The 26,602-nt window shown below is 40.4% G+C and overlaps 1 protein-coding gene across 8 annotated transcripts in view; it reads right to left on the reverse strand.

The window, feature by feature from the left end:
* Positions 1 to 26,602, reverse strand: part of NIPBL (NIPBL cohesin loading factor) — a 312,487-nt gene that overhangs the window by 62,046 nt on the left and 223,839 nt on the right. For all 8 annotated transcript variants that reach the window (XM_075932528.1, XM_006139460.4, XM_006139462.4 and 5 more), the window contains 8 exons: positions 25,892 to 25,995; positions 23,940 to 24,026; positions 18,887 to 19,118; positions 15,740 to 15,891; positions 14,730 to 14,810; positions 10,670 to 10,770; positions 2,582 to 2,720; positions 2,326 to 2,408 (listed from right to left, as the gene is read on the reverse strand). In XM_075932528.1, coding sequence (XP_075788643.1) covers positions 2,326 to 2,408; positions 2,582 to 2,720; positions 10,670 to 10,770; positions 14,730 to 14,810; positions 15,740 to 15,891; positions 18,887 to 19,118; positions 23,940 to 24,026; positions 25,892 to 25,995 — 979 coding nt within the window. The remainder of the gene's footprint in view (positions 1 to 2,325; positions 2,409 to 2,581; positions 2,721 to 10,669; positions 10,771 to 14,729; positions 14,811 to 15,739; positions 15,892 to 18,886; positions 19,119 to 23,939; positions 24,027 to 25,891; positions 25,996 to 26,602) is intronic.

Below are 26,602 nucleotides of genomic sequence, written 5' to 3' on the forward strand. Positions count from 1 at the left end.
AAAAACATGCCTATTACTAAAACCAGATAGACCTGGAATGTCAACAGAAAGAATCTTCCCATCTAGCTATATTTTTCAGCAATAGATTCTCTAAAGAACAAAGAGTAAAAGTAGCTAAAATTTCATACATAACAAGGTAAACGAGGGTAGCTCTAAGTACAATGCAAGATACCTACAATTCATTCCCTGGTCCAGTATCTTATTTATCCAGCATTGGTTTCAACTACTGGAAACAGTTTTCTTAATATTTTATGGGGATATTAATGTATAATAAGTATCATACTAGTTTTACAGACTTTTCACTTGTTGATTACAAATGTTACATGTGTGCTAGCTCTCCTCTCTCTTCCAAGAATAAGAAATTAGGTCTCAGTCTATTTTGGTGAATTTGGTACTCTGGCACTTAAAGTTCATGTTGAATGAGATAAGCCTGAAAATCTTACTTGTATCTTCAGGATGAGTACATTAGATAGAATAGGGTTTCAAATCTGCATACTGAGAATAAATTAGTTCATACTGAAATCGTGCATTTAGAACACGGCTGGACAAGATGCAAGCTGCGGGCCACATCTGTCCTACCTAACACTTCGATCTTGCCTGCAGACTGCATCTGGCTGCTTTCTATTTATATCCTCCTGCCTGTGCCACTGAATTTCCATGAGTGGCTCAGGAAGCAGGATCTTATTTAAATGGCTCATAGCTCTCAGTCACAGTGCTATTTCAGCAAGGACCGGAGCCGTGAGCCCTTCATGTAGCTGCAGCAACCCCAGGCAGCTGGTAGGCAATGGAGCTGCAGTGGGGCCGTGAGCCCTTTGAATAGCAACAATTTAAATGGCTCACGGCTCTGCTGCTACCACACTGCCTGACACCCACCTGGGAAAACTATGGCTATTTAAAGGGCTCCCAGTTGTGGTGCTACCCCAGCAGGGGCCAGAACCGCTGTGATTTTACTGTGATTTTAACTCAAAGCCTCTGGCCCCAGACAACTCTGGGGGGAGGCTAGTTCCCAGCCCAACCCTTCCGCACCAGGTCCCCGCCCTTCTGAGGATGGAGCCAGCCCGACCTACATACCACAATTCATTAAGTGGCCCCCCTGCAAAAAATTTTGCCCACTCCTGATTTAGGAAGTAGTCTTGCTCAACTAAGTCTCTGGAATTTATATTAGTGGTACCTGTCCATAAACAACAGGTGCAGTGGAGAAAGATCAAATCAGAGCCTGACATATGATGATTTGGTAATGTCTCAGAGATATGTAGTTTAATTTAAAAAGGTAACTTTCTTTAAAACTGATTCTGATAAGTTGCTTTGGTAGTACAGTGTACCTTAAATATATAACCAATAAATCATGTTTTTCATTCGTATTATAGGTGCAAAACTCCTGATGAAAGTTAAATTTTCCTCTTTGTATTATGTGGCATACATTTTACCTGCAGCTTCTCACATGTATACACAGTTCCCTGCAGAATTCTGTGGCATAAGAATTTTTGTGCATAGAGCTAAGAGTAACGGAATTTTACACTCTTTGCAAGTTTCTGTAACTGAAGCTTTCATATCAAAGACTAATTTTTCCAAATATTGTGCAAAAATTCTAAGCTTGAACTAGACTTCAGGTGCTTCTAATTTTGCAGTTGCAGGTTGAAGACTTTATACATTTTACAAGATTTATGAAGAAACCTTAGTGACTATTAAGACTATATGGGTATGTCTACACTACCCTCCTAGTTCGAACTACCTAGCTCGAACTAGCGGGGTAATGTAGGCACACCGCACTTGCAAATGAAGCCTCGTGGAATGAGGAGTAACGGTAGTTTGAACTAGGAAGCCTAGTTCGAACTACCTAGTTCGTGCCCCGTGTAGCCGCGCTGCACGGGGTTCGAACCAGCGGGGTTTAAAAATGGCGGCCCCCCGCTTATGCAAATGAAGCCCGGGAAATTCAAATCCCGGGCTTCATTTGCAAGTGCGGTATGCCTACATTACCCCGCTAGTTCGAACTAGCGGGGTAGTGTAGACATACCCTATGAACACCTAAGAAACTCAGAATGCAATAGTTCTCAGTGGGACTTAATGAATAAAGCAAATGTGAGATTTCTTTTTAAGCTAGAACTTCACAAAAAAAGTATTCCTAAAATTAAAAATCTCTTTTTACAATGTCCTACATTTAAAAATACCATCTCCAATTCAAACTCCAACTTTCTCCAGAAAAATTTCTTTTGATTAAAATTTCAGAACTTTAGGAAGTGCTACATTTCGGTCTGTAACAGAGATAAAATTGTAATTATGAACCACACACATCAAAACACAATTAAAGAGTGTGATAACACTTACTTTTTAAGGAAAATAGAAAGGAAGTTTTGTGCTGTTCTCATGGCTGTTTCATATGAGTTAGTAATAAGGACATCTTGATCCACCTAAAAACAACAACAAAATTTGTTTGTCGAGTATTAAATATATAAAAACTTCAGACCCGCTTGTCTAGTGCATGATGTTATTATGCAGGGGACACTACTCCATAGGTTCAGTGTCACAGAACAAATGCATACTCACGTATTAAACACTTTAAAACGTCTTTAAAGAGACTTACTTTTTTGTTTGACTCCTCGTCTGAATTGGAATCTTTCTCCACTGATGGCAGGTGCACAACACACTGGATAAGCTGTAGAACCAGTGCAGTTACCATCTGAATATACATAGGCTCTCCATCAGTATCACTACTATTTAACCTGTTGAAGAAAACAATGTATCATGACAGTTAAAAGGGACAATACAAAGGGCTACTAACCATAACTCCTACCTACCTAAAGCATTAACACCAGATTAGCAAAGTTCTCTGGGCTCTAAATGTTTACCTATAGCTTTAACAATCATTCTAAAGTAAATAAAACAAAACTTAAAATACAATAAGCACCACTCTTCAGAGATCCATAAAAAAGTAATTTTATCCTATATAGATTATTGTACAACTCATCTCATTAGTACATGAGCGGCTTTCAATAGCACATTAAACAACATGATCAATATCTATCATGTTTGTACTCACAAAGCCATTACACTGACTCCAAAGCAACAGTTAATATTATTCTCATATCTATGACATCATCACTAGATCATGAAGATACAAAAGTAATTTTGGCAAGATAAAATAATAATTTTAATTTTACTGTCTTTCTTTTAACACTCTTAAAGCACTTGATATGAAATAGTATGTAAAGAGTACTACTGTAAGAAAATTAAACCAACCATTTCACAACACAGGGAAAAGGAAGTTACTTACCCTGTGCAGTAACCCTGTGCAGTAACAACTGTTCTTCAAGATGTGTCCCCCTGTGGGTGCTCCACTGTTGGTGATGGGACACACCAGATCGAGCTTTTCCAGCAGTTGTCAGTTGGGACATGCATATGCAAAAGGTGCCCCATGCTGTCTGCTCCCTGGCACCTCTCATGCACAACCCAAACCACTCTTTAGATCCTTGCATATGCCCGAGTAACAAACACTCCAAGCAGCGGGAAGAAAGGGAGGGATGTGGAGTACCCACAGGTACACACATCTCAAAGAACAGTTGTTACTCACAGAGCGAGTAACTTCCTTTTCTTCTTTGAGCGATATTCTGGTGTGCTCTCTACTGTTGGTTACTACAAAGCAGTGCTCAGCAAGGATGGTGGGACTCTGAGTCACTACTTGGCAGCTGAAGACAGGACTGATGCAGCAACCATTGTATCAGCTGCAAGGTAGGGCACGATGGCATAATGCCCGGCAAAGGTATGGTTGGATGACCAGGTAGCTGCTTGGAAAATGTCTTTAAGGGCAACATTGTTCAGGGAAGCCATAGTAATTGCAGTAGCACAGGTGAAGTGTGCTCTTGGTGGAGCCGTCAAGGGCTTATTGCAGACAGAATAACAGAGCATGCAGGATGATATCCATTTAGAAATATGCTAGGTTGAGATTGGCATGTCTCTCGAGCATTCTGCAATTGACACAAAAAGACATGGAGAGCTACGAAAGGTCTGAGTCCTGTCTATATAGAAGGCCAAGGCCCATTGAATGTCTATTGTATGAAGAACAGCGTCTCTAGGAGATGTGGCTTTGGGAAGAATGTTGATAAAAGTATTGATTCGTTGATGTGCAGCCCTTAAGCAACAATGAAGGATGTGGCCACAAAGTTACTTTGACCTTTGCAAAGAAAGGTAGGCCCACCATCAAAGCCCTGATCTTGCTAACCCTCCTAGCAGAAGTAATGGCTATCAAAAACAGTACCTTTATTAGAAGGAACGGGAGCGGGAAAGTCACCATGGGCTCATAATACAATCTAAAACCAAGTTTAGGTCCCATGAGTGTGCCTGGGCCCTATGTGGGGTAGGGGAGGGATAGTAGAGGTTCAGGAGGCCCCTAAGGAATTTCCTGGTTATAGGATGTGCAAAGATAGACAATCTGTCGCTCATGAAAGGCTTTTACTGCTGCGAGATGCACCTTGACTGAGGAGATGAACAGTCCACCAATCTTCAGGCATAATATGTAGTCAAGGACACAATGAAACGGTGCAGTATAAGGATCAACATGCACGTGCCAACACCAGGAAGAGAACGGCTTCCATTTCTGCAGGTAAGTGGCTCTGGTGAATGGCCGCCTGCTATGGAGGAGAATTGCTCTCACTTGTTCCAAGCACTGGGATTCGGCACTGTGGGACCAGATAGGAGCCATGCATGAAGGTGAAAGATATTAGGTAGAGGGTGGAGTAATTTGCCTTTATCCTGGGAAAGGAGGTCGTGGCAGTGTGGAAGTGGATATGGCAGTCTGATGGACATGTGTTGGAGGAATGGGAGCCTGGACAATGAAGGAGCTATGAAGATGACTCGAGCCTCGTGGGATTCTCAGGATCAGTGGAATTGGTGGGAAAGCGTAACGTAGTGGTTCTTTCCAGGGAATTAAGGAGGTGTTGCCCAATGATCCCTCGCCCAGTCCTGCATGGAAACAGAAGTGAGGACACTTACTGTTATGGTGAGCTGCGAAAAGGTCTATTGATGGGTATCTCCATCAGTGGAAGACAGAGACGCACACCATTGGGTGCAACTCCCATCCTTGATTCATAGAAAAGTTGCAGCTCAAAGCATCCACCATGGCACTGTTCATACCAGGTAGGTATGACAACCTCAAGGTGACCCTGTGGTGAATGCACCAGTTCTGAAGGCAGATTACCTCTGCACAAAGGGATCAGGAATGTTTATATAAAACACGGTCGTCATATTGCCTGTAAGTTTGTGAACTATGTATGTATGTGAACTATGATGTAGGTGTGTGCCCCATCCTAGTAGGGAGGCATCTGTTGTCATCTGCAGTTGGTTTGGTTTGGTGCAAGGGGACCCCCCACAAGAAGATTGTCAGATGACATCCACCATTTGAGAGAATCCAAGATACTCATGGGGATGGTAACTAATGAAGTGGGTGACTGGATAGCATATAGACTGACACCAGCAAGTGCTGCAGAGCATGGAAATGGAGATGCATGTGCTGGACGATGTACATTGTGCGTGGCCGTATGGCTCATAAGTGAAGGCAAGTAAGTACAATAGTGGAAGAGCTCATGAGCAGTATGTTACCAGATCCTGTATTGTGGCAAAATGATGGTGTGGGAGAAAAGCTTGGGCAGATAAGGATTTGAGGTGAGCTCCAATGAACTCTATGTCCTGAATGGGATCCAGAGTTGATTTCTGTTCCTTTATAAGGAGTCCTAGATGATGAAACAGGTATCTGGTCCCAGAGATCATGTTGTCACTTCTGTATGTGACTGACCTTTTATGAGGCAGTGATCTAGGGAGGGAAAAATCTCAACCCCCTGCTGTTGAAGATAAGCTATCACTACCGCGAAGGTCTTTGAAAACACAGAGAGCAGAGGATAAGCCAAAGGAAAGAACTCTGTATTGGAAGTGGTCCTCATCCATGGTGAATTGGAGGTAACATCTGTGGGATGGGTGCATTGTGATGTGAAAATATGCATCCTGTAGGTTGAGAGATGAGAACCAGTCCCCCTCATCTGGTGCCAGGATGATGGAAGCCAGTGTGTCCATCCTGAATTGCTGTTTTTGGAGGAATTTGTTTAATTTGCAGAGATCCAACATTGGTCTCCAACCTCCTATGCATTTCTGGGTCAGGAAGTATTTGGAATTAAATCCCTTTCCTTGATATAAGTCGGGAACCCTCTCTATTGCTCTTAGATGGAGGAGACGATTGATTTCTTGTCTCAGAGTCGTCTCGTGGGAGGGGTCCCTAAAGAGGGACAAGGTAAGGGCGAGGGTAGAAGGAAGCGAAGGGAATGGTGTATCTCATGCAAATGGTTTGTAGCACCCACTGGTCCGATGTTTTGGAGTCCTACTGGTGGAAAAAGGGACATAGCCTGTGGGCGAAAAAGTTGGCTTGTTGTGGTGGAAAAAGCATTGGCTTGTTGACACTGGATGCATGGGGAGGTTGTGCAGACCCTTGACCGAAGGTTCACATCTGCTGCTTCATAGCCTGGGAGCCTGAGGAATGGGATTAAGGTGGACGTTTCCTCTGGGATCATTGTCTGGGTTGGATATAATCAGAGAACCTCTGCTGTGGACATTTATAGTAACTGTCTCTGTTGTACGGGGTATAGTGCTTCCGTTGATACGGTGGTGAATACATGCCCAGTGTTCAGAGCGTGGCTCGGGAGTCTTCATTGTTATACAGATCATCATCTGTATTGGCCACATAAAGCTGGTTTATTGAAAGGGAGGTCCTCCCCCTTAGACTGTACTCCCTAGGCACTCCCACAGCTTGCAGCCAGGAAACTATTTGCATCACGACTGCTGTAGCTGTTGCCCTAGCTGCTTTGTCAGCCACGTCAAACGATGACTGCAAAACTGTACGAGCAATGATTGACCTAAGTATAGGCCTCTTAGAGTTTTGGAGATGCTCCATAAATTCAGCTAGTTTAGAATACTTGTCATGGTTCGCTAGGAGCGCAAAACAGTTCACAATTCTAGTTTTCTACACTTCTTGTCATTAGGTGTGGATCTAAATTGTGGAGTTTTCGAGTGGTGATTTGCAGTGTTCAATACCGGCAAATTGGGTTGCAGTGAGAAAAAAGGAAGTCTAAGTTCTTAGAAGGGACAAAATACTTCCTATCAGCTCTTTTGCATGTCAATCGGATGGAAATGTGAATTTGCCATATCGCGTCCGATACCTCCATAATAGCTTCATCGACGGCCAGTGCAATCTACCCAAGAGGCAGAATGGATGTTTCTTAGGAGGCGGTGTTGTTTCTCTTTCACCTCCTAAAGCTAGACCTCCTGCCTCATGGGCACCCTCTTGAAAAGTTCTTGGACCTGCTTCAAGTCATCAGTAGGATATGTATCATCCGGGATCATAGCTTCATCAGTTGATGACTGACTGTCAGTAGGAGAGTTCCCAGGAGCTTGTGTCTTGGTCTGCTTGCCTGGGATTTGATCCTCTTCTTCCTCTGAATATACCGTGGTTGGAAGGATGCGTGGTCGGAAGGATGCGAGGGGCAAGGATGCGTCTCTTCACTGGGGCACACGGAACTGTGGAGCGACATCTGCAAGAGTCCCAGTGCTCCCATGTCAGCCAGTAGGGTGGATAGGGAAGCAGAGTATACAGCCACTCAAAGTACCAAAGAAGATGGTGAGGTCTGTCATGATGTGAGTAATAGTGGTGAAATATAGGGTATGTCTACACTACCCTCCTAGTTCGAACTAGGAGGGTAATGTAGGCATACCGCACTTGCAAATGAAGCCCGGGATTTGAATTTCCCGGGCTTCATTTGCATAAGCGGGGAGCCGCCATTTTTAAATCCCCGCTGGTTCGAACCCCGTGTAGCGCGGCTACACGGGGCTCGAACTAGGTAGTTTGGAATAGGAACCTAGTCCGAACTACCTAGTTCGAGCCCCGTGTAGCCGCGCTACACGGGGTTCGAACCAGCGGAGATTTAAAAATGGCGGCTCCCCGCTTATGCAAATGAAGCCCGGGAAATTCAAATCCCGGGCTTCATTTGCAAGTGCGGTATGCCTACATTACCCCGCTAGTTCGAACTAGCGGGGTAGTGTAGACATACCCATAGTGAGGAAGGAGCACTGTGAGGAAAAAAACACTCTGATTATCCTTTCCAACTGCAGTATGCTCAGACAGCACTGGATACCTAACATAGCCCCAGAGAAATACAGAATGAAAAAGGTACCGGGGTAGGTTCCCTAGATGGAGGAAGGGACTCATGAGAAGTCTTGGTGGCACTGTCTGCAAGTCATCTGGAAGATCTTCTAACGGTGCCGAAGCCCCTGAGGGAGGTGGCACTGACGTGGGTGACGATGCGGTCGAAGGCGGCACTGATGATTTATGGGTCGTCTGCTTGGCTGCCAGTGCCAAAATCTTCACCGGTGTCAGGTCTTGAGCTGCTGTTGATGCCAGTGCCACCTTTCTAGTGCCGAGGATGACTGAGTCGGCACTGAAACAGTGTAGGAGGTCACAGAAGTGATGCTGGTAGATGGTCTCGGTGCCACGGTACTGGAGGTGCCTGGTGTGTCTCCCTTGTTTATCCTAGGAGACGGGGTATGAGGAAGAGATTTTGCTGGTGAGGCTCTCTTTTTCAAGTGTTTTTGTGGCAAGGGAGAAGCAGCCCTTTTCTTAACAGCCTCCATAGGAGGTTGAAGGGGCTGTGACTCATGAGTTGGCTGCATAGCCTTTTTGAACAGGATCACAGGGAGCTCACTGTCCTTCCTGGCTCTTGCCATGGGCATGCAGCAGTGCTCATTTTTGGGGTATGTGAGCTTCCCCTAGGCAACGAATACACGAGTCCAAAACAGGCATGGGGTCTCAACACGCGTCACACTTTTAAAAGCCCGGTGAGCCTGATATTGTGTTGTGGTAGTGGGCCCTAAAGTAAAATTTCTGGGGAGGCCATGTAACTTTTTCTCTGCCTTCTTCTCTCCTTTATTTTTTTTTTCTCCAAATGGGGAAAGAAAAAATGGGGATGATAGCTGAGCTATAGTGGGGTGGCTTGACTTTCAGTCAGGATACTGCCACTACTCCGCAGCTCCCTTCAGAAGCAAAATTATTATTATTAACAGAAGTAGAATAAAGGAACTTAAACTAAGAAAAACTACAAAACAAACTATCTACAGAATAGTAATAGAGATGTAGCCGTGTTAGTCTGGTCTTGCTGAAACAAAAGACAGGACTATGCAGCACTTTAAAGACTAACAAGATGGTTTATTAGGTGATGAGCTTTCGTGGGCCAGACCCACTGATCTGAGGAAGTGGGTCTGGCCCACGAAAGCTCATCACCTAATAAACCATCTTGTTAGTCTTTAAAGTGCTGCATAGTCCTGTCTTTTGTTCTATCTACAGAGGAGAACAAATGCCTGCGGCGAGAGATGAGCTCTGTCTGAGACGGAGGGTAGTAAGTGGAAAAACTAAAGGTGGGTGTGTGTGGGGGGGGGGGGGGGAGGAGGCGGTTCAGGCTGCGCGCGAGAGGCGCCAGGGCGCAAACGGCATGAGGCACCTTTCACGCATGTGTGGCCCAACTGACAATTGCTGGAAAACCTCTGATCTGTGGCTCCGGGATGACCCATCACCAATAATGGAGCACCCACAGAGGCACATCACTCAAAGAAAAAAAAACATTTTAAAGATCATCTGAGAGTGGGGGAAACAATAAAATATAAAAATTGCATGCCAATATTCCTTTAAAGATGAATTTTTGCTATAAAAAACCCCTGACATTCTTAAATATCTTATTTAAAAATTAGACTCACATAAAATGCACAGAAAATTACCAAATATTATTCCTTCTGTTCATCTCTGTTATTATATGATCCAGCATTTAAATCATAATGCTGAATGTGTGACACTAGAGTTTCCTATGACAGAGGTTAAACACATGATAAGGCCTTCAGGAGCAATTAGACATACTGGGTGAAGGAGAAATCTCTCAACATAGCTGACCTGGAACAGCCACACAAAGCTAATTTAAAAGTCTGAGATTAAAGGTTGTTCATATCAGATAGTTTTTGCAGAATATATTTTTGCATATAAATGTTTTTTTGCAGAATAGCTCACAAAATAAGCGTGCCCAAAAATCAGCTTTAACCTACTCACTGTGAATCCACATGACCATAAGGCACTATTTTTCTTCCCCCCAAAATAAGCGCACATCATTTTTGGCAGATAGCTCATGATGCATTGTCTTGCTTCTGGGCTTTGTGGATTCTGAGATGATAGTTCGAGTATATTGTGGGATACCAGATGCTACTACAATTCTGAGATGGGTGGGGGGACCTAGCAAATTCCTAGCTGTACTTACACCTCTAGGTAGGTACCTAGTGCCTATCTGAAACTGTCCCTTTGAAAGTAACATACAAGTCAATATGTGCAACTCAAGGAAAGGAAAGGCAGATAATCACTATAGACACAGACTGCTTGTTCTATAATTATTCCACTTTTGTTCCCACTGTAAAAGTTCTTTCAGGAAAAGAAAAATCGTATTTGTAGAATTGCTTTCTTGGTCTCATTAAGAGATTAATGCATCTCATAGAATTGTAGATTTTTATAACAATCATTAAGGAATCATATAAAATTTAAACCCCTACATTTATATACCGAAAACAATATTCTATAGAAGTCAGCCATTGTGTTAGACATTACCTGAAGTTTCTCAAACTTCTTTTGCTGGTTGGTAATCTTGCAAGTGAAGTGAAAATTTCCTCCAGTATCAACTGCCTATGTTTTTCATACCTTGAGAACACCTGTTAGCAGTTAGAGGATTTAGAGAGATAGAGAGAGTTGGAGAATAATGGATTATGATTTACAGAAAACCAAAATAGCATATCATAATTTTTCCTCAAAGCCAACAGTTTGTACTAAGGATGTTAACTAACGTTTATTTGTGTAAATGTGTAACTACTTGATTTTTTTTAGCAGTTACATGTTTACACCGCGGGGCCAAGCAGCAGCCAGTGCTTGTGGGGAGCCGACTTTTAAGCCGACTCACTGCAAGCACCAGCTTCCACCCTCTGCCTCTGATAAAGAGGCAGCTGCATGGGTGAGCAGGTGGTTCTGTGGGACCCTATACGTACAGGGAGCTAGCTTGAAATCTAGCTTCAAAGCCAGATTCTTGCATGTATAGTATTCCACATGCCAACCCTCTCCTTCCCTCCCCCCTCCCATGCTCCTTACTCTCAATCAGAGGCAGCTGTTAGGTGCCCAGGCTTACTGGTTAATATGTAAACAACTACATGCTAACATCCCTAATTTGTACACTCAAAAATAGTCACAAATTGCCCTTTTAATCATATATCTATTTTTTCAATACATGGTGATGGGTAATTTAGTATAGCCAGATTTCACTTTCATAAACATTGAACATAGTGTATCTTTAATCTTTGCAAAAGCAGTAAGAAGGAATTTTGTTTCATAAACAGCAAGCTTTCCGAGAGGGTTTTTCTGTGTTCATAATATAACTCCTTAAAATTTTATTTTTCTATGCATCACCTTAAAACATGAATTTCCCTCCACCAAAATTTTTCAAAAAAATCCAGATAAAAAGTATACATGGAATGCTTTATTGCTATTCCTAGCTCTGTGTCTTATACTAATGCAGAGCTCCAGAAATTATGGTGGTAAAAATCAAATGAACCTGGAAAATACATTAAGGAAAACCAAATTGTTAAGGTTCCTTTGAGTAAAGGACATGAGACAATGAGGGGTTTTTACATTATGACTGAAAACTCAAGAATATCACGTAAGAAAAAGGCAGGGATACAGTTTTGATTTTTATTCTGTGATCCTATTATGTAAGCATGCATGCTTCATTGTAGAGAAGGCCAAAAGAGCATGTATACAATGATAGATGAAATATAGAAAGCGTACCTCTTAGTAAGTCAAGCTGGGGTTTGAAACTAGCACAAAAATTAACTCTGCTGTATAATTATTCTAATCTACATGATTTATAATTTGTATGATTTATAATCTATCCTCAAAAGCAAAGTGATAGCTACTTCAAATTATCATAGAATCAAAGAATTGGAAGGGACCTCAAGAAGTCATAGAGTTCAATCCCCTGCCCTTACAGCAGGAACAAGAACTATCTAGATCATCCCTAACAGGTGTCCGACTAACCTGCTCTTAAATATCTCTAGTGATGGAGATTCCACATTGCCCCTAGACAATTTATTCCAGTGTTTAATTACCCTGACAGTTAGGAAATTTTTCCTAATGTCCAACCTAAACCTCCTTTGTTGCAATTTAAACCCATTGCTTTTCGACCTATCCTCAGAGGCCGAGGACAATTTTTCTCCCTCCTCCTTATAACTCCCTTTTAGATACTTGAAAACCACTATCATGTCCCTTCTCAGTCTTCTCCTTTCCAAACTAAACAAAGCCCAATTCTTTCAGTCTTTCCTCATAGTTCATGTTTTTTAAGCCTTTAATCATTTTTGTTGCTCTTCTTTGGACCTTCTCCAATTTTTCCACATCTTTCTTCAAATGAGAAGTAGACACAATACTCCAATTGAGGCCTAATCAGCATAGAGTAGAGTGGAAGAATTATTTCTCATGTCTTGCTCACAACACTCCTGTTAATGCAGCCCAGAACCATGTATAATTTTTTTTGCAAGTGTCACACTGCTGACGCATGTTTAACTTGTTGCCCACTATGACCCCAGATCGCTTTCAGCAGTACTCCTTCCTAGACAATCATTTCCTTTTCTGTATGTGTGAAACTAATTGTTCCTTGCTAAGTGGAGCATTTTGCATTTCTTCTTATTAAACTTCATCCTGTTTACCTCAGACCATTTCTCTAGTTTGTCCAGATCATTTTGAATTTTGATCCGATCCTACAAAGCACTTACAACCCCTCCCAGCTTGGTATCATTTGCAAACTTAATAATTGTACTCTCAATGCCATCATCTAAATCACTGAGGAAGATATTGAGTGGAACCTGTCCCAAAACAGACTCTTGCGGAACCCCATTTGTTAGATCCTTCCAGCATGTCTGTGAACCGTTAATAACTACTCTCTGAGAATGGCTGTCCAGCCAGTTATGCATCCACCTTAGAGTAGCCCCATCTAGGTTGCATTTCCCTAGTTTTTTGATAAGGTCATGCGAGAACATGTCAAATGTCTTACTAAAGTTTAAGTATACAATGTCCACTGCTTCTCCCTCATCCACCGGGCTTGATATCCTATCAGACAAAGCTATCAGATTGGTCAGACATGATTTGTTCTTTACCTATCGCCTTATTATCATACAGATGTTTTGCAGATGGACTCCTTAAATTACTTGCTCCATTATCTTCCCTGGCACAGAAGTTAAACTGACTGTTCTGTTGTTTCCTGGGTTGTTGTTATTTCCCTTTTTATAGATGGGCACTATATTTGCCCTTTTCCAGTCTTCTGGAATCTCTTCCAACTATTAGAGTAAGAACTTAATTTTTAATATGCATTTTATAAGCCTCTTTTATAAAAAAATATATTTTAATAGAAAATGTTAATGGTATTGTGCATTCTAAATATAGACTTTATAAAAGTGAGCTGCATGCAGGGTTGCCAAAGATTACTAAGAATTGGTCTACTTTAAGACATAGCCCAGAATAGGTAATACAATGAATGAAGATAAATCGCAGAAGGAGATGTAATGCAGAACAACGGATGGAGTTGTTGTGCTTTAAAAGTATTGTGCTTTAAATTCACACCCGATCTTATTTCAAAATAGTTTCCTCATGTTGACAAACCCTAATTATGCCTATGCTTGAGAAAGGGAAATAACAGAGAAAGTTCTGAAAAGAAATGGGTTCTCCAAGTTCATACAAACATTCAAGTGATTTAACTTAAAACTAGAATGAAAAAACAAAATTATTATGCAAATAAAATTGGATACATGATTATTCTTTGCTGGTTTGAAATTGCTTGAACTGTTTGTGTTTGAAATAAAGTAAGTGTCACAATCCAGCTTGAGCTATGGATTAAGTCTAGTTCTATTTTAAAATATGACTACAAAAGGGATTTTTTTAGCTTAACAGATCTACATGTGTATATTCAGTTATATCAGATTACATTAAAATATCAATATATGATCGTGAGATTAGGACGCCATAGGTTTTTATGTTGTGAATTTAAGGACAAAATAAAAAAAGAGAAAAAAACATCATGCAAAGTTAGATGCGACCATACTGTAGGAATAAAACCTTAAAGACTGGTGCTGAAGCACCTTGGAGATTAGCACAAAATATAGATAGTACCATGAGCTTTTGTGGGTACAACCCACTTCTTCATATGAATGCAATATTATAGGAAGTTCTATTCATTTAAAACTGTATGTATAAAATTATTTGAATACAATATCTGAGGGCAAAACTGTTTACTTTTTTTTTTGTTTGTATTTTGTTTTTTTAAGAGCAAAATGTATTCCATTTTCCCTTATGTTTTTGTTTTGGAATTCATGGGAATGTCCCATTGGATTTCTTGCCATAAATACATTTAGAAACCAAAGAGGATCAAATAGATTAAATAATGTTCCTCTATTGTGAGGTCAAAAATATATAATGTGCAGAATAAAATGAGTTCAAAATTCAAATTCTTTAATTGACTGGAAAAAATGTACACTGATGGGGAGATGAATGAACTAATGTTTCTTTCCATATTTTATTTTTAAACATCAATATCACTCAATCCTTAAGCTTAGTCATCTGGTAAAAAAGTACTCACTGCAGTCACTAGTTTGATGGCGCATAATTGGAGCTCACTGACATTTTCTACAAAAAAAGGTGTTATTCCCATTGAAGATACCTGCCAAAAAGGAGAAAATGAAGTAAATACATATTCTTTCAATTAAAGTGATACATTAGCATACGTTCTCTGCTTTACAGGTTCATCTTATTGGCTACTGGCAAAACGATGTTATATATTTTATCATAATTTTATAATGAATCCACTAAAGACCTGAAGCCTAAATATTAAATGTACCTTTTCTCTGTTTAGCTAGACTACTTTATAATAGTGTTATTAAAATAGTCACTATTTAAAACTACATATTTTAAGACCACTAGCGAGATAATTAAAAGAATAAAAAGTTACACTTCTAGGACTACAGAAGTCATTCTGATAATTTACCTTATCTACTAAACTAGATTGTATTGGTTTACATTAGGAATGTGAGCGACTAGCTGACTGGTCAGCTACCCGATAAGCATACTCTTAAAAACATATGCTTATCAGGTAGTCAAATAGTGACTCAACTAGTTGCTTGCCCCCTTTCACCCCCACTGCCTCTCAAAGAGAGGCAGCAAGGGTGGGGAGCAGGAGCCGGTGCTGGGGACTACAGGGAGCCATCTTAAAAGCCAGTTCCCCACAGTTACCATCTCCATGAGGGGTAGGGGTGGCAGAGGAATAGTGGTGGGACCAGGTCGCTCTCAGCCCATTCCTGGCTTGTGCCCAGTCTCTTCTCCCTAGTGCACCTGTGCCTTTTAAATGTATTAAGAGCAACTCTCAGTACATTTAAAAGGCAGAGCCACAGCCTGCTGTGGCTTTTTAGTCCCCCCCCCCCTCCCCACGACCAATCAAATAGTCAATTGAAATTTCATCAATTACTTGATTAGCTGATTAAACATAGTTTAACATCACTAGTTTACATTTAATGTGATTGACAAGATAATCAAACTTCAGAATCATTTAAAAAATATTCATTCTACAATGGAAATTCTTTTGATGATACTTGCCTGAAGAATAGTTGTGTCAGTAAGGAGCTGTATCTCTAGCAATTCTGCCAAACTGCTAACAATGTCACATACTTTGTTATACAGCATCACTATAACTCTCTGCTTGTGGGTGGAACATTTGGCACGCTTTGCTTTTGAACTTAAAACACCTCCTAGAAAGTAAATAAAACGATACATCCGCAAGCCTTTCAAGTTACATTTGATTCAACTTTAAGAACATGATATTTTTTAATAAATAAATAGGTACTTTATAAAAAATTTTTAGCACAAAAAGCTGTCAGACAAGTAATCTCTCAGCACTAACTAGAAGGATTGTTATTACAAATAATTTCTTATTTTTTATGGATTGTTGGGCCAAGATTTTCAATATGGTAGTTAAAGTTAGTCTATTATATCCAGAAATAGAGCCAGTTGGGAATTTCCAACCAGAATGAATTTCTTATAGAAAATTCCCTTATTACAAAATTGAAATTTATCACAGAAATTTCTATTTTACCAAAATTTTTTGATTTGCAGACTGAAAAATCAAAATGATGGCTCCTTGGCTGTCTGCTTTGAAGGATTTTGTCAATCTCACTTTCTGAAGTGAACTTTTTAAGAGCCTTTCATAGGAAGGCTGCCAAGATGGAATTCTCTGTGTGCTACTCCGCTATCCCCCCAACTCAAGCTGCCAGAGGCTGAGAGTAGGGGCTCTTCATCAATGTTCCATCTAATCTTTTCCACCCTATGTGTGAATTTTTTCTACTAATGTGTGCAATACATTTTATATGCACTCAGGGATGTACAAATGTTCACCATGAGAAGAAAAAAAAGACTAGCTGTGTGCCCTCTTTTAAGCAACTGGGCAGGATTTGAATTGCTCTTGAGCAGCTGCATAGGAGCACAGTTTACAGGGAACACTGCTCTTCATACTACCACTAGCCTAGCTGTAGGATATCAAGGGTGCTAAGCCTCACAATCTCTCCCACAACACAAAGGCCAGTGAGGTAGAGCACACCAGCTACCTTAAGCAAAGTAAGTTGTCATGGGATTCTAGGGAAGGTCCTGTCATGGATCAATAATGGGTTAAAAAGATAGGAAAGAAAGGGTAGAAATAAAATGCCAGTCTTCAGAATGGAGAGAGGTAAACAAGGGAGTCGACCAGGAATCTGTACTGGAACCAGTACTATTTGATATATTTATAAATGATCTGGAAAAAGGGGTAAACAGTGAGGTGGCAAAATTTGAAGGTGATTCAAAATTATTGAAGATATTACAAAAGAGTTACAAAGCAATCTCATAAAACTGGGTGACTCAGCAACAAAACAGCAAATTAAATTCAATGTTGATAATTTCAAAGTAATGCACATTGGAAAATATAATTCCAACTATACATACAATAGAATAGGTCTAGATAAGAGAAAATATCATATTGCCTCTCTATAAATTCATGGTACACCTCCATCTTGTATACTCTGCAAATGTGGTTATTCCACCTCAGAAAAAGATGTACTAGAATTAGAAAATGTACAGAAAAGTGCAACAAAAATGATGTATGGTACAGCTTCCATGTGAGGAAAGATTAATAACAGTGGGACTTTACAACTTGGAAAGGAGACATTGAGGGAAGATATGATAGAGGTTTATAAAATCAGAATGGGTGTGGAAAATGTATATAAGGAAGTGTTATTTACTCCTTTTTACAACACAAGAACTAGGGATTACCAAATTAAATTAATAGGCAGCAGGTTTAAAACAAACAAAAGGAAGTAATTTTTCACACAACCCAGTCAACCTGTGGAACTCTTTGTCAAAGGACATTGTGAAGGCCAAGACTGTAACAGTGAAGAACTAAATGAATTCATGTAGCATAGGTCCATCACTAGCTATTACCCAGGATGGGCAGGGATGGTATCCCTACTGCCTTTTGCCAGAAACTGGAAATGGGTGATAGGATGGATCACTTGATGACTACCTGTTCTGTTTATTCCCCCCAACGCACTTGCCATCGGCCAGTGTTGGAAATCAGGATACTAAACTAGATGGACCTTTAGTCTCACCCCATATGGTTGTTCTTATGGCACCCATTTCTTTGGCTGCAAAAACAGCGGAAGAAGATTTGAAGGCTGAGAAGAGAAGCTCTCTGCTTCACAGGAAGTCTAAGCAAGGGGTCAGAGGTGAGCCAGATGGATATGCTCCAGTGTCCCAGTTTTCTGCCTCCCTAGTAGCACAGATGGAAAGCTCCCCTGAAATAGCATTTTTCTTTGCAATACCTTTCTGTTAAAATTGCTGTATTTTTTACTCTTCACCCACATCAAGAATAATTTTTTTTTCAAAAATGCAAACTGACCACTAAAAGAAATGAATAGAAGCTGCTGGGTATTCAGGGATCATGAACGTCAGACCAATTATTTAGGTACATAATATATCAATTAAGAACTCTAATTTTAGAGACCAACTTTTAGTTAGCGTGGTCTTGACACAGGTAAGTGCAGACCTTTTGGCTGTGTCTAGACTGGCAAGTTTTTCTGCAAAGTTGCTTTTGCAGAAAAACTTGCCAGCTGTCTACACTGGCCACTTGAATTTCCGCAAGAACACTGACGATCTCAAGTAAGAAATAAGTGCTTCTTGCGGAAATACCATGCTGCTCCCGTTCGGGCAAAAGTCCTTTTGCGCAAAAGCCAGTGTAGACAGCTCAGATTTGTTTTGCGCAAAAAAGCCCCGATCGCGAAAATGGAGATCGAGGCTTTCTTGCGCAAAACCGCTTTTTGCAGAAAAGCGTCCGTGCCAATCTAGATGCTCTTTTCCACAAATGCTTTTAACGGAAAACTTTTCCGTTAAAAGCAGTTGCGGAAAATCATGCCAGTCTAGACGTAGCCTGTGTGTTATACAGTGCTTGTTTCAGAGGAGGATGAGTTTCATTTCCTCTGTCATTTTGGGTTACAATTTACCATTGTAAATTGCCTTTTTCTTAAAATCAGATGAAACATTCATCCTTCTTTATTCAGAGGACATTGGAAACAGGTGTCTCAAGATTAAGTCTTGAATCTAGCGAATTGCATAGGGATAACAAGTTATTTGCATATCACATCTAACAGAATTGGTCACATTTAAATCTTATGCAGCACATGTGCTTAAATACACTCATTTATTTATTAATACACTAACCGCCATGAGGATCCACTCTGTAGACAGGATCATACTGAGGATAAAGGGTGTTCTGCAAATGAAATTTAGTGTACTGAATAACTCTTTCTATTACATCCTCAATATACACAGCTTTAGGCATATGGGGTGATGTCATAATGTTGATAGCAGTAAGACAGGCATCTGCAGACTTTGTGACTCTCTCCATAATCAGATCTCTCCACAATCTTTCCTCATCTTCAGTGTCATTGTTCTACAAGGAAAAACAGAAAGTTACATACATTTTCTAAGTAGTAGGCAGCAAGATAAAACTAATTCTGAGTTTTTAAAAATACATATTATATTTCTGTATACTACAGGTTAACCCTGCAGAATAATATATACCACAAAGAAGTTAATGTTGATATACACACAAGTTAAAACGTTATGACATTTATAATCAGAGTATTGTGCCTATATTATAAATATGGCATTTTGTTAACTGGCAAGTTGACAATATCTCGCTAAAGCAGAATGAGATATTATGGGCATGCCATCATTTTTAGAGGCAAACAGAAAATAACTAATATAAATTTCTATATTTCTCAATAAAGGTTGAATTATTTTAAGCAATATTTTGATTAACTGATGTAATAACTTTTGAGTAATAGATGTAATAACTATTCTTTTTAGATGTAGAGTACAATATTGTGTCTTGTGAGGATAAATACATTAATGACTGTGATGCACTCTGAAACAGACTGATGAAAAATGTAGAATTATATACAGAGAAAACTGCATTCATAAATGAAATGCAAAATTTCAGAGCCTGCAAGTCTCCTCAGTCCTACTTCTTTTCCGTCAGTCACTCTAACAAGTTTGTTTACATTTGCAGGAGATAATGCTACCTGCTTCTTGTTTACAATGTCACCTGAAAGTGAGTACAGACGTTCTCATGGCACTGCTGTAGCCAGTGACGCAAGATAGGTGCCAGATATGCTAAGGATTCATATGTCCTTTCATGCTTCAATCACTATTCCAGAGGACATATGTCTATGTTGATAACAGTTTCTGCTAAAGAACAATCCAAATCAATGCAGTCTGATTCATATTAATTTTCATTATCTGAGATCTACCTCTTACAGAGATGGGGACATAAAATTCTCCACAGAATCCAGACCTAATTTTAATTAACACTTTTTTAAAACCAGCATTGAAGCCTGTCTTCTAGAATGGTGGTCAAAGTATGAAGAGGCATACGAATGTTTAGCATATCTGGCACATGAATACCTTGCAAAACCAGCTACAGAAATGCCATGCAAATGCCCATTCTCACTTTTTCCTGACATTGTAAAAAAGAGATAGTATTACCGCTTGTAAATGTAAAGAAGCCTGTTTGCCTAAGACCTTGTTTACACTGGCAAGTTACAGAGCAGTAAATCAGTTCATGGCACTATTAATTTGACAACTGCTTATGCTCTAGGTAAACCACAATGAGAGGCATAGTTTGCTGTGCTCTGGCTACACACTGGGGTGCCAGTGTGGATGCTGTGTTGTGCTACAGCATTGTGACAGGCCTCCGGTACCTGTCCCACAATGCCTGTTTTCACTCCTCTAGTCACTTATTTCAACTCTGCTGCCCTGCACTCAGGTGACCAACCCTCAGAACTGCCCTTTATATTCCTTGGGGAATTTTGAAAGTCCACTTCCTGTTTGCTATGTGACACATAGAGGCTCCAAGTATATGGCTTCATGAGCCATGGTATTAATGAGTCAGTGGAGTCTCCCAAGAGCACAGTGGACAGTGAGACGTCCCCTACAGTGATCTTCAGGTTTGTGAAGAAAGTCCTTGCCTGCAGCTTCCTGAACAGACCAGTGTTCTGAAAGATATGTGCATCATTCATCTTTCCAGACCTGTCTGCATTAATGTCTGTGAAATACCCACTGTGATCCACAAATACATGGAGAATCTTCCAGTTAATGTAATCAGATGGCAGCTGCAGGGGTGGGGGGGAGAAGGGCGAGGGGGAAGTAGCGGAGGGAGAGAAGAGAGCACAGGGTCTGTGAGGCCTTTCCCCCTTGCAGGGCGGGGGGGGGGGGGGGGGGGAAGAGGGGCTGGAGTCATGCGCCACATGGTCTCTCTCTGTTGCAGGGGGTCTGGAGTTGTAGCCACACATTGCGCAGCCCTTTCCCCCCTTGTGGGGGGGGGGAGGTCCCTGCAGCCACGTGCCACACTGCCTTTTCCCCCTTGAGCAGTCTGAGCCACATGCTGTGCAACCTTTTCCCCCCTCATGGGGGGGGAGGGGACAAGCCATGCCCCAAGTCTGGCCCCCCAGCAACTGGAGGGAGAGAGCTGAATCTAGTACAACCTGGGTCCGGTCCCTCCAGGCGTATGGGTGAATGCCAGGCCTACCCCCACTCAGTGGCAGGGGGAGGCAAAGTGCCCCTCAGAGAGGGAGGGGGGGGTCAGAAGCCAGCTGGGGGAAGACTTTTGGGAAGAGCTGGGGCTGGGGAGGGCTTGGACTCTTCCTGGTGGTGGTGTGGTGAGAATTGCTGGGGTTTGAGCTGGGCCTGGTATGTACTGTGGCCTGACTACTGGGATTAGGGTTAAGGATGTTAAATATCAGTTATTTCACCAATCGAAAAGTTGATGCATTTTTGCATCAACTATTTGACTTAGTAGATAGGGTGACACTGCCCCCTTTAAAACACCACTTTGGTGTTTCAAAGGGGTAGCACTGCACCGGAGATTCCTGCTGCAGAGATTAGCTCCTGCTGCTGCTTCGGGCAGCCCTGCAGCCTCTGCGTCGGGCTCCCGCAGCCCTCCTGGGAAGCCCTGCTGCTGCGTGTGGAGCTCCCATTGCCCTGCCAGCTTGCAAGGTTCCCTAGCACTACCCTCCACTGGGACTCTCTTGTCCTGGAACATCCGTGGTCATACCAGTCTGCGGATGTCGCCGGACCAGAGTGTCCCAGTTAAGAGAGTTTCAACCCGTAGTAGTTTTCAACCTGAAAATATTATTTTATGTTTATATAATTGTTTTTATAATTATTAGTGCAAATATTTGTAATAAAAATATACAGTTTGATTTCAATTACAACATAAAATACATATGAAAATGCAGAAAAACATTCAAAATATTCACTAAATGTCAATTAGCATTCTATTGTTTAACAATGTCCTTGTTTAACTGATTAATCATGGTTTTTTTAAGTCACTATTAACTAGTTGAGTTAATTGCAATTTAACTGCAGTTAATCGATAGTCCTAATTTAAATGTTTACAATTGTGCAAAATTATGGGTTTTTACCTTTTAACTTTTATCAATTTAAATTTTCGGACATGCAAGAAATGTCAGACAATTATTATTTCATGAAAGTAGACACAGATTCAGAAGTTAAAGCTTTATCAGCATTAAAGCACAAATGTTCATCATCATCACATTAAAAATATGCTAAATAAATATCCTTAAGTCAAATTCTCAAATTCTGAAGCAGCATCTTTCTTGCAGTCCATAAATTTTGATTATTACCAAAGAAAATACTTTTAAAATTAGTTTTAATTAATGCACTGAAATCTATTTAACAACATTTAATAATAAATAACTATTATTTAATAAATAATAGCTACTTTGATCAATTTCAATTTCTACCACTACATACAATTCCAGTGCACAGAACTTTTATAAGCCATGTGGAAATAGTGAAGATTTTTCTGAGTCCCCTTCTCCCTCGTGAGGATATGACTCAGCTATAACTATGACTTAAAAACAGACAAGGAAATTGTTAAGAAACCATGAGAGAAACCTCCTCTTCTCCAGAGCTCGAATGTACTATCTATGCAGCTCTTCATTGCCAAAACACACACATACAAAACTGTGGCAATGAGTCTTAGAGCCTGTCAACTGATTCTGGCTCACAGGGCTCACACCTGAAGGCTAAAAGTAGCAGCACAGACACTTCTGTTCAAACTGGAAAGTAGGTTGAGAGGATTCATCTCCTCTGTTTCAGAGACCAGGCTCCAGCCCAAGCTGGAATATATACAGTGCAATTTTTAACCCTACAGCATGAGCTTCATGAGCCATAGTCAGTTGACCCAGGCTCTCAGACATACTTTGCCATGGTTGTTTTGTTCCCCCCCCCCCCCCCCAATATAGACATAGGGATCTTTAAAAAAAATTCCCACTGGGTTAGTTGTATTGATTGGTCTTGTGATTAATAAAATGCACCAGGATTCCAGAGATATGGGTTTCTATGATGGCTTTGATGCAAACTCCCTGAGACTGATCCTGGGAATGTCACTTAAGTACCAGTTCAGTAAAGCAATTCAGCATGTACATAAGTCTATCCCTTTAGCAAAGTACTTAATCACATGCTGAATTTTAAGCAGATGCTTAAATCTCATTGATATCAATGGGGTTAAATTCAGAAGCCTCACATAGATGCTCCTAAAATGGACTCCCTCTGTACTAAGGATGTTAATGCGGTTAACTGACTAATAGATAGACACTTCCACATTCTTGCTTTGAAATATACAAAAGCCCCTGCTGAGGCTCTTGTACATTTCAAATGAGGAATGCGGAACTCCATGTACAACCCAGAGCCAGCAGGAAGTCCTGCTGATTCCAGACTGCATGTGGGTGCCTGCTTTGAAATGCACAAGAGTCCTTAGCGGGGGCTCTTGTGTATTTCAAAGCCATAGAGCCCGGGCTCCATGCTATGGGCTCTCCTGCCCCTTTGAATTGTGCAGAGGCGGCAGTTTCAAAGGAGCTTTGAAACTGCCACCTCCATGCGATTCCGAGGGGAGGCAGGGGAGCCCAGGCTCAGCTGGGCACTCCCCATCTGAACCCGGGCTCCCCACGAACCCGGGATCAGCTGAGGAGTCCTTAGCTGACCCCAGGTTCCATGCGGCACTTTCCTTGAGGAATTACAACAACTTACAAACACTGAAATTTTATTAATTATGTTGTGAACTAAATTAGAAATCTTTTACAGTTAAAAGCAAAATTGCTTTGGAAATCTTAATCTGCCACTTAAGATTAAAACTGCATATTTTAATCAAATATTGTGAAGCCAACAACTATGATCTGAAACTTACATGATTTAATAATGTAGAAAGCTTTGAGCCATCTTGAATATTCTTCTCCAAGATGTTCAGGACTTTCACTGTTTTATCTGTTGAAAGCTAAAATAAAAATAATTGTATCAAAATAGCATAAAGGCTGTAAACAAATTATTTTAAGTAATTAATGTATGCATGGAAGGGCACACTGTGTAATTCTGGAGTAAAAATTAAGTTATAAATGCTTGAGGTAGGATTTTAATTTGTGTTTGTACAATTTCTAGCACAGCAAAGCTATGATCAGAATCCTCAGTCAGGATCGTATAATAAAACTAAATATGAAGAAATAGTAATAATGGTGATATCTTAGTAGAAATTAAAAATAAACTACATCATTCCATTAGCTCTTTTTTAAACAACACATAGGGGGATTATTAGTAGTTCTGAGAGAACTTGGTTTGTCAATTCAGTTTTCATGTTGCCATCAATTTCAGAATATAAATTCACTAGATTTTATCTTATCAAAATGTAATTTTAAAGATTTAGGTTACATTACATTTTGAACAAGCAAAATGGATGGGAATGTTTAATTACTGTTATCTTCCTGGTGCCGGGAACCAGAATTTGCTAGAGGAAACCACTGATGATGAACCCTGGTTTGCTACAGAAAGTTTTGATTTTAGTTTGTGGACAAGCACAAAACAATTTCAATACTGTTTTCGTTGTGGTGCATATGTATTTTATTCTCAAAGGGGGTCTGTGCTGAAAATAAAAAGTAGTTCTACATGACCTACTGTAATGGCCAAACCAAGAAATTAGTGGCTCTTGCTGGCCCCTTTAAGAATGGTATTCATTAGGTCAGGTCTTATGGGAACTCAGACATATAAGGCAAGCGTATTCTATAAGAGGTAGACCACAAGTGAATGACGGGTCAGGACTCGATATACACCAATTTTGTCAATATGAGGTAGAAGCTGACAAAAGCTCCAGCTAGCAGAAGCTGAGGTCGAAAGAGATTTGTAGTGAGCAAAGGTTGAGGCCTGGAAATATTTGGGGAGGAAATGCACCCAGCCCAAGACGACAAGTAGGGACACCAGCCAGAAAGGAGGACCAGAGCTATGGATAGAGAAAACCATAGGAAGGGGTTTGTATTCTAAGGAATCCATAAAAAATGGCTCCGGAAAGTAAGAGTCAGGACAAGTAGTGAGGCTGAGAACAAAATGTCCATAATACAGAATTGCAGGGATGGAGACCCATACTAGGAAGAGAGTATTAATCTCAGAGGAATGATACCAACAACCTGCTTCAACCGGGTAAATGCTGAAATGAAGCCCAAGAGCAGGTAAAAAAGAAAGCCATAGCCTGTTGTGGGAACAGATAGGACACGTCTGCACTGCAGGGCAAAAGTTGAATTAAGCTATGCAATTTCAGCTATGCCAATTGCATAGCTAAAGTCGAAATAGCTTAATCAGCTTTTGCAGTGGTTTACACAGCAGGGACTTGGAAGGAAGAACACTCTTCCTTTGACTTCTCTTACTCCTCATAAAATGAGGGTTACAAGAGTCAGAGTAGAAGTCCTCCAGCTTCACATTATTTTGAAATAGTAGCTAGCAGTGTAGATGCACTCTGTTATTTTTGAATAATGTCAGTTATTTCGAAATAACGTTGCTGCGTAGACATACCCTTAGTATTTAGCCCAAGGAGGGGAACTCTGTATTAACAGGGATGTAAGGCCACAGAAAAGGAAATCCAGTGAGAGGCCTGGAAAGAAGACTCCTATTATACTCTGAAAAGGATGGCTTTTTGACATCACTCTGTAGCTACATCATGTCAGTGGAACAAAGCACTAAGGACCACTAGCTAAAAGGAGGAAAACTGAGGCACAGACACAACAGGAAATAGCAAGAACACGATTATAGAGCGATAAATATTCTATACATTTAACACTCAAGTGTTACATACATTTTAGTTTTTAAGATCAGACATACCTTGTCCATGATGCCCATTGCCTTAATTTTTGCAGATTCACTACCCAACTCACTAAGTTGATGTTTTCCCAATAGCAATTCCTGTGGAATCTCATCATCATCACCTTAAAAAAAAAGGCAGTTTACATCCACTCCAATTTAACTTCACTGGTTTTAAAAACAAGTTGCTTACTCTGGAGTACAAATATGAATTTAAGAGCCTAAATTCAGGCACCCATTTCTGAAAATCTTTTGCTCAAGTATTTTAACATGCCCAGCAAAATATTAGAGTGCCCCCCCCCCCCCAAAATCTAAAAGAAAGATGGGGGCAATGCTACAATTTAAATCTTTTGGACAATCAATGGTTTAAAATGTATAAAACATTGCTGAAAGTTTTAGAAAATAAAATATTTATAAGTTTATAATTAGAGATAGTTGGAAAACAATTTTCAGATCCCAAATTTATGTGAGATTTCAAAAACACTTCCCATTCCAAACTGAGTAAAAAAATAAATATCTAAATTTTTACCTCCTGATTACTCTTCCCCCATATCCTCCCAACCCCCCAGCCTCAAAAAATCAGATTAAGTTAATCAAAACATTTTATTTCAATGCTAATACATATATTTTTAACCATTTTTGGTATAAATTAATTGAAATTTCAAAATGAGATATCATTTCAAACCTAAAACTAAAAAATGTTATCAAAATAACAGTTTTGGTTTCGACAAA

The sequence above is a fragment of the Pelodiscus sinensis genome, chromosome 6 (genome assembly GCF_049634645.1).
Source record: "Pelodiscus sinensis isolate JC-2024 chromosome 6, ASM4963464v1, whole genome shotgun sequence".
NCBI lineage: Eukaryota > Metazoa > Chordata > Testudines > Trionychidae > Pelodiscus > Pelodiscus sinensis.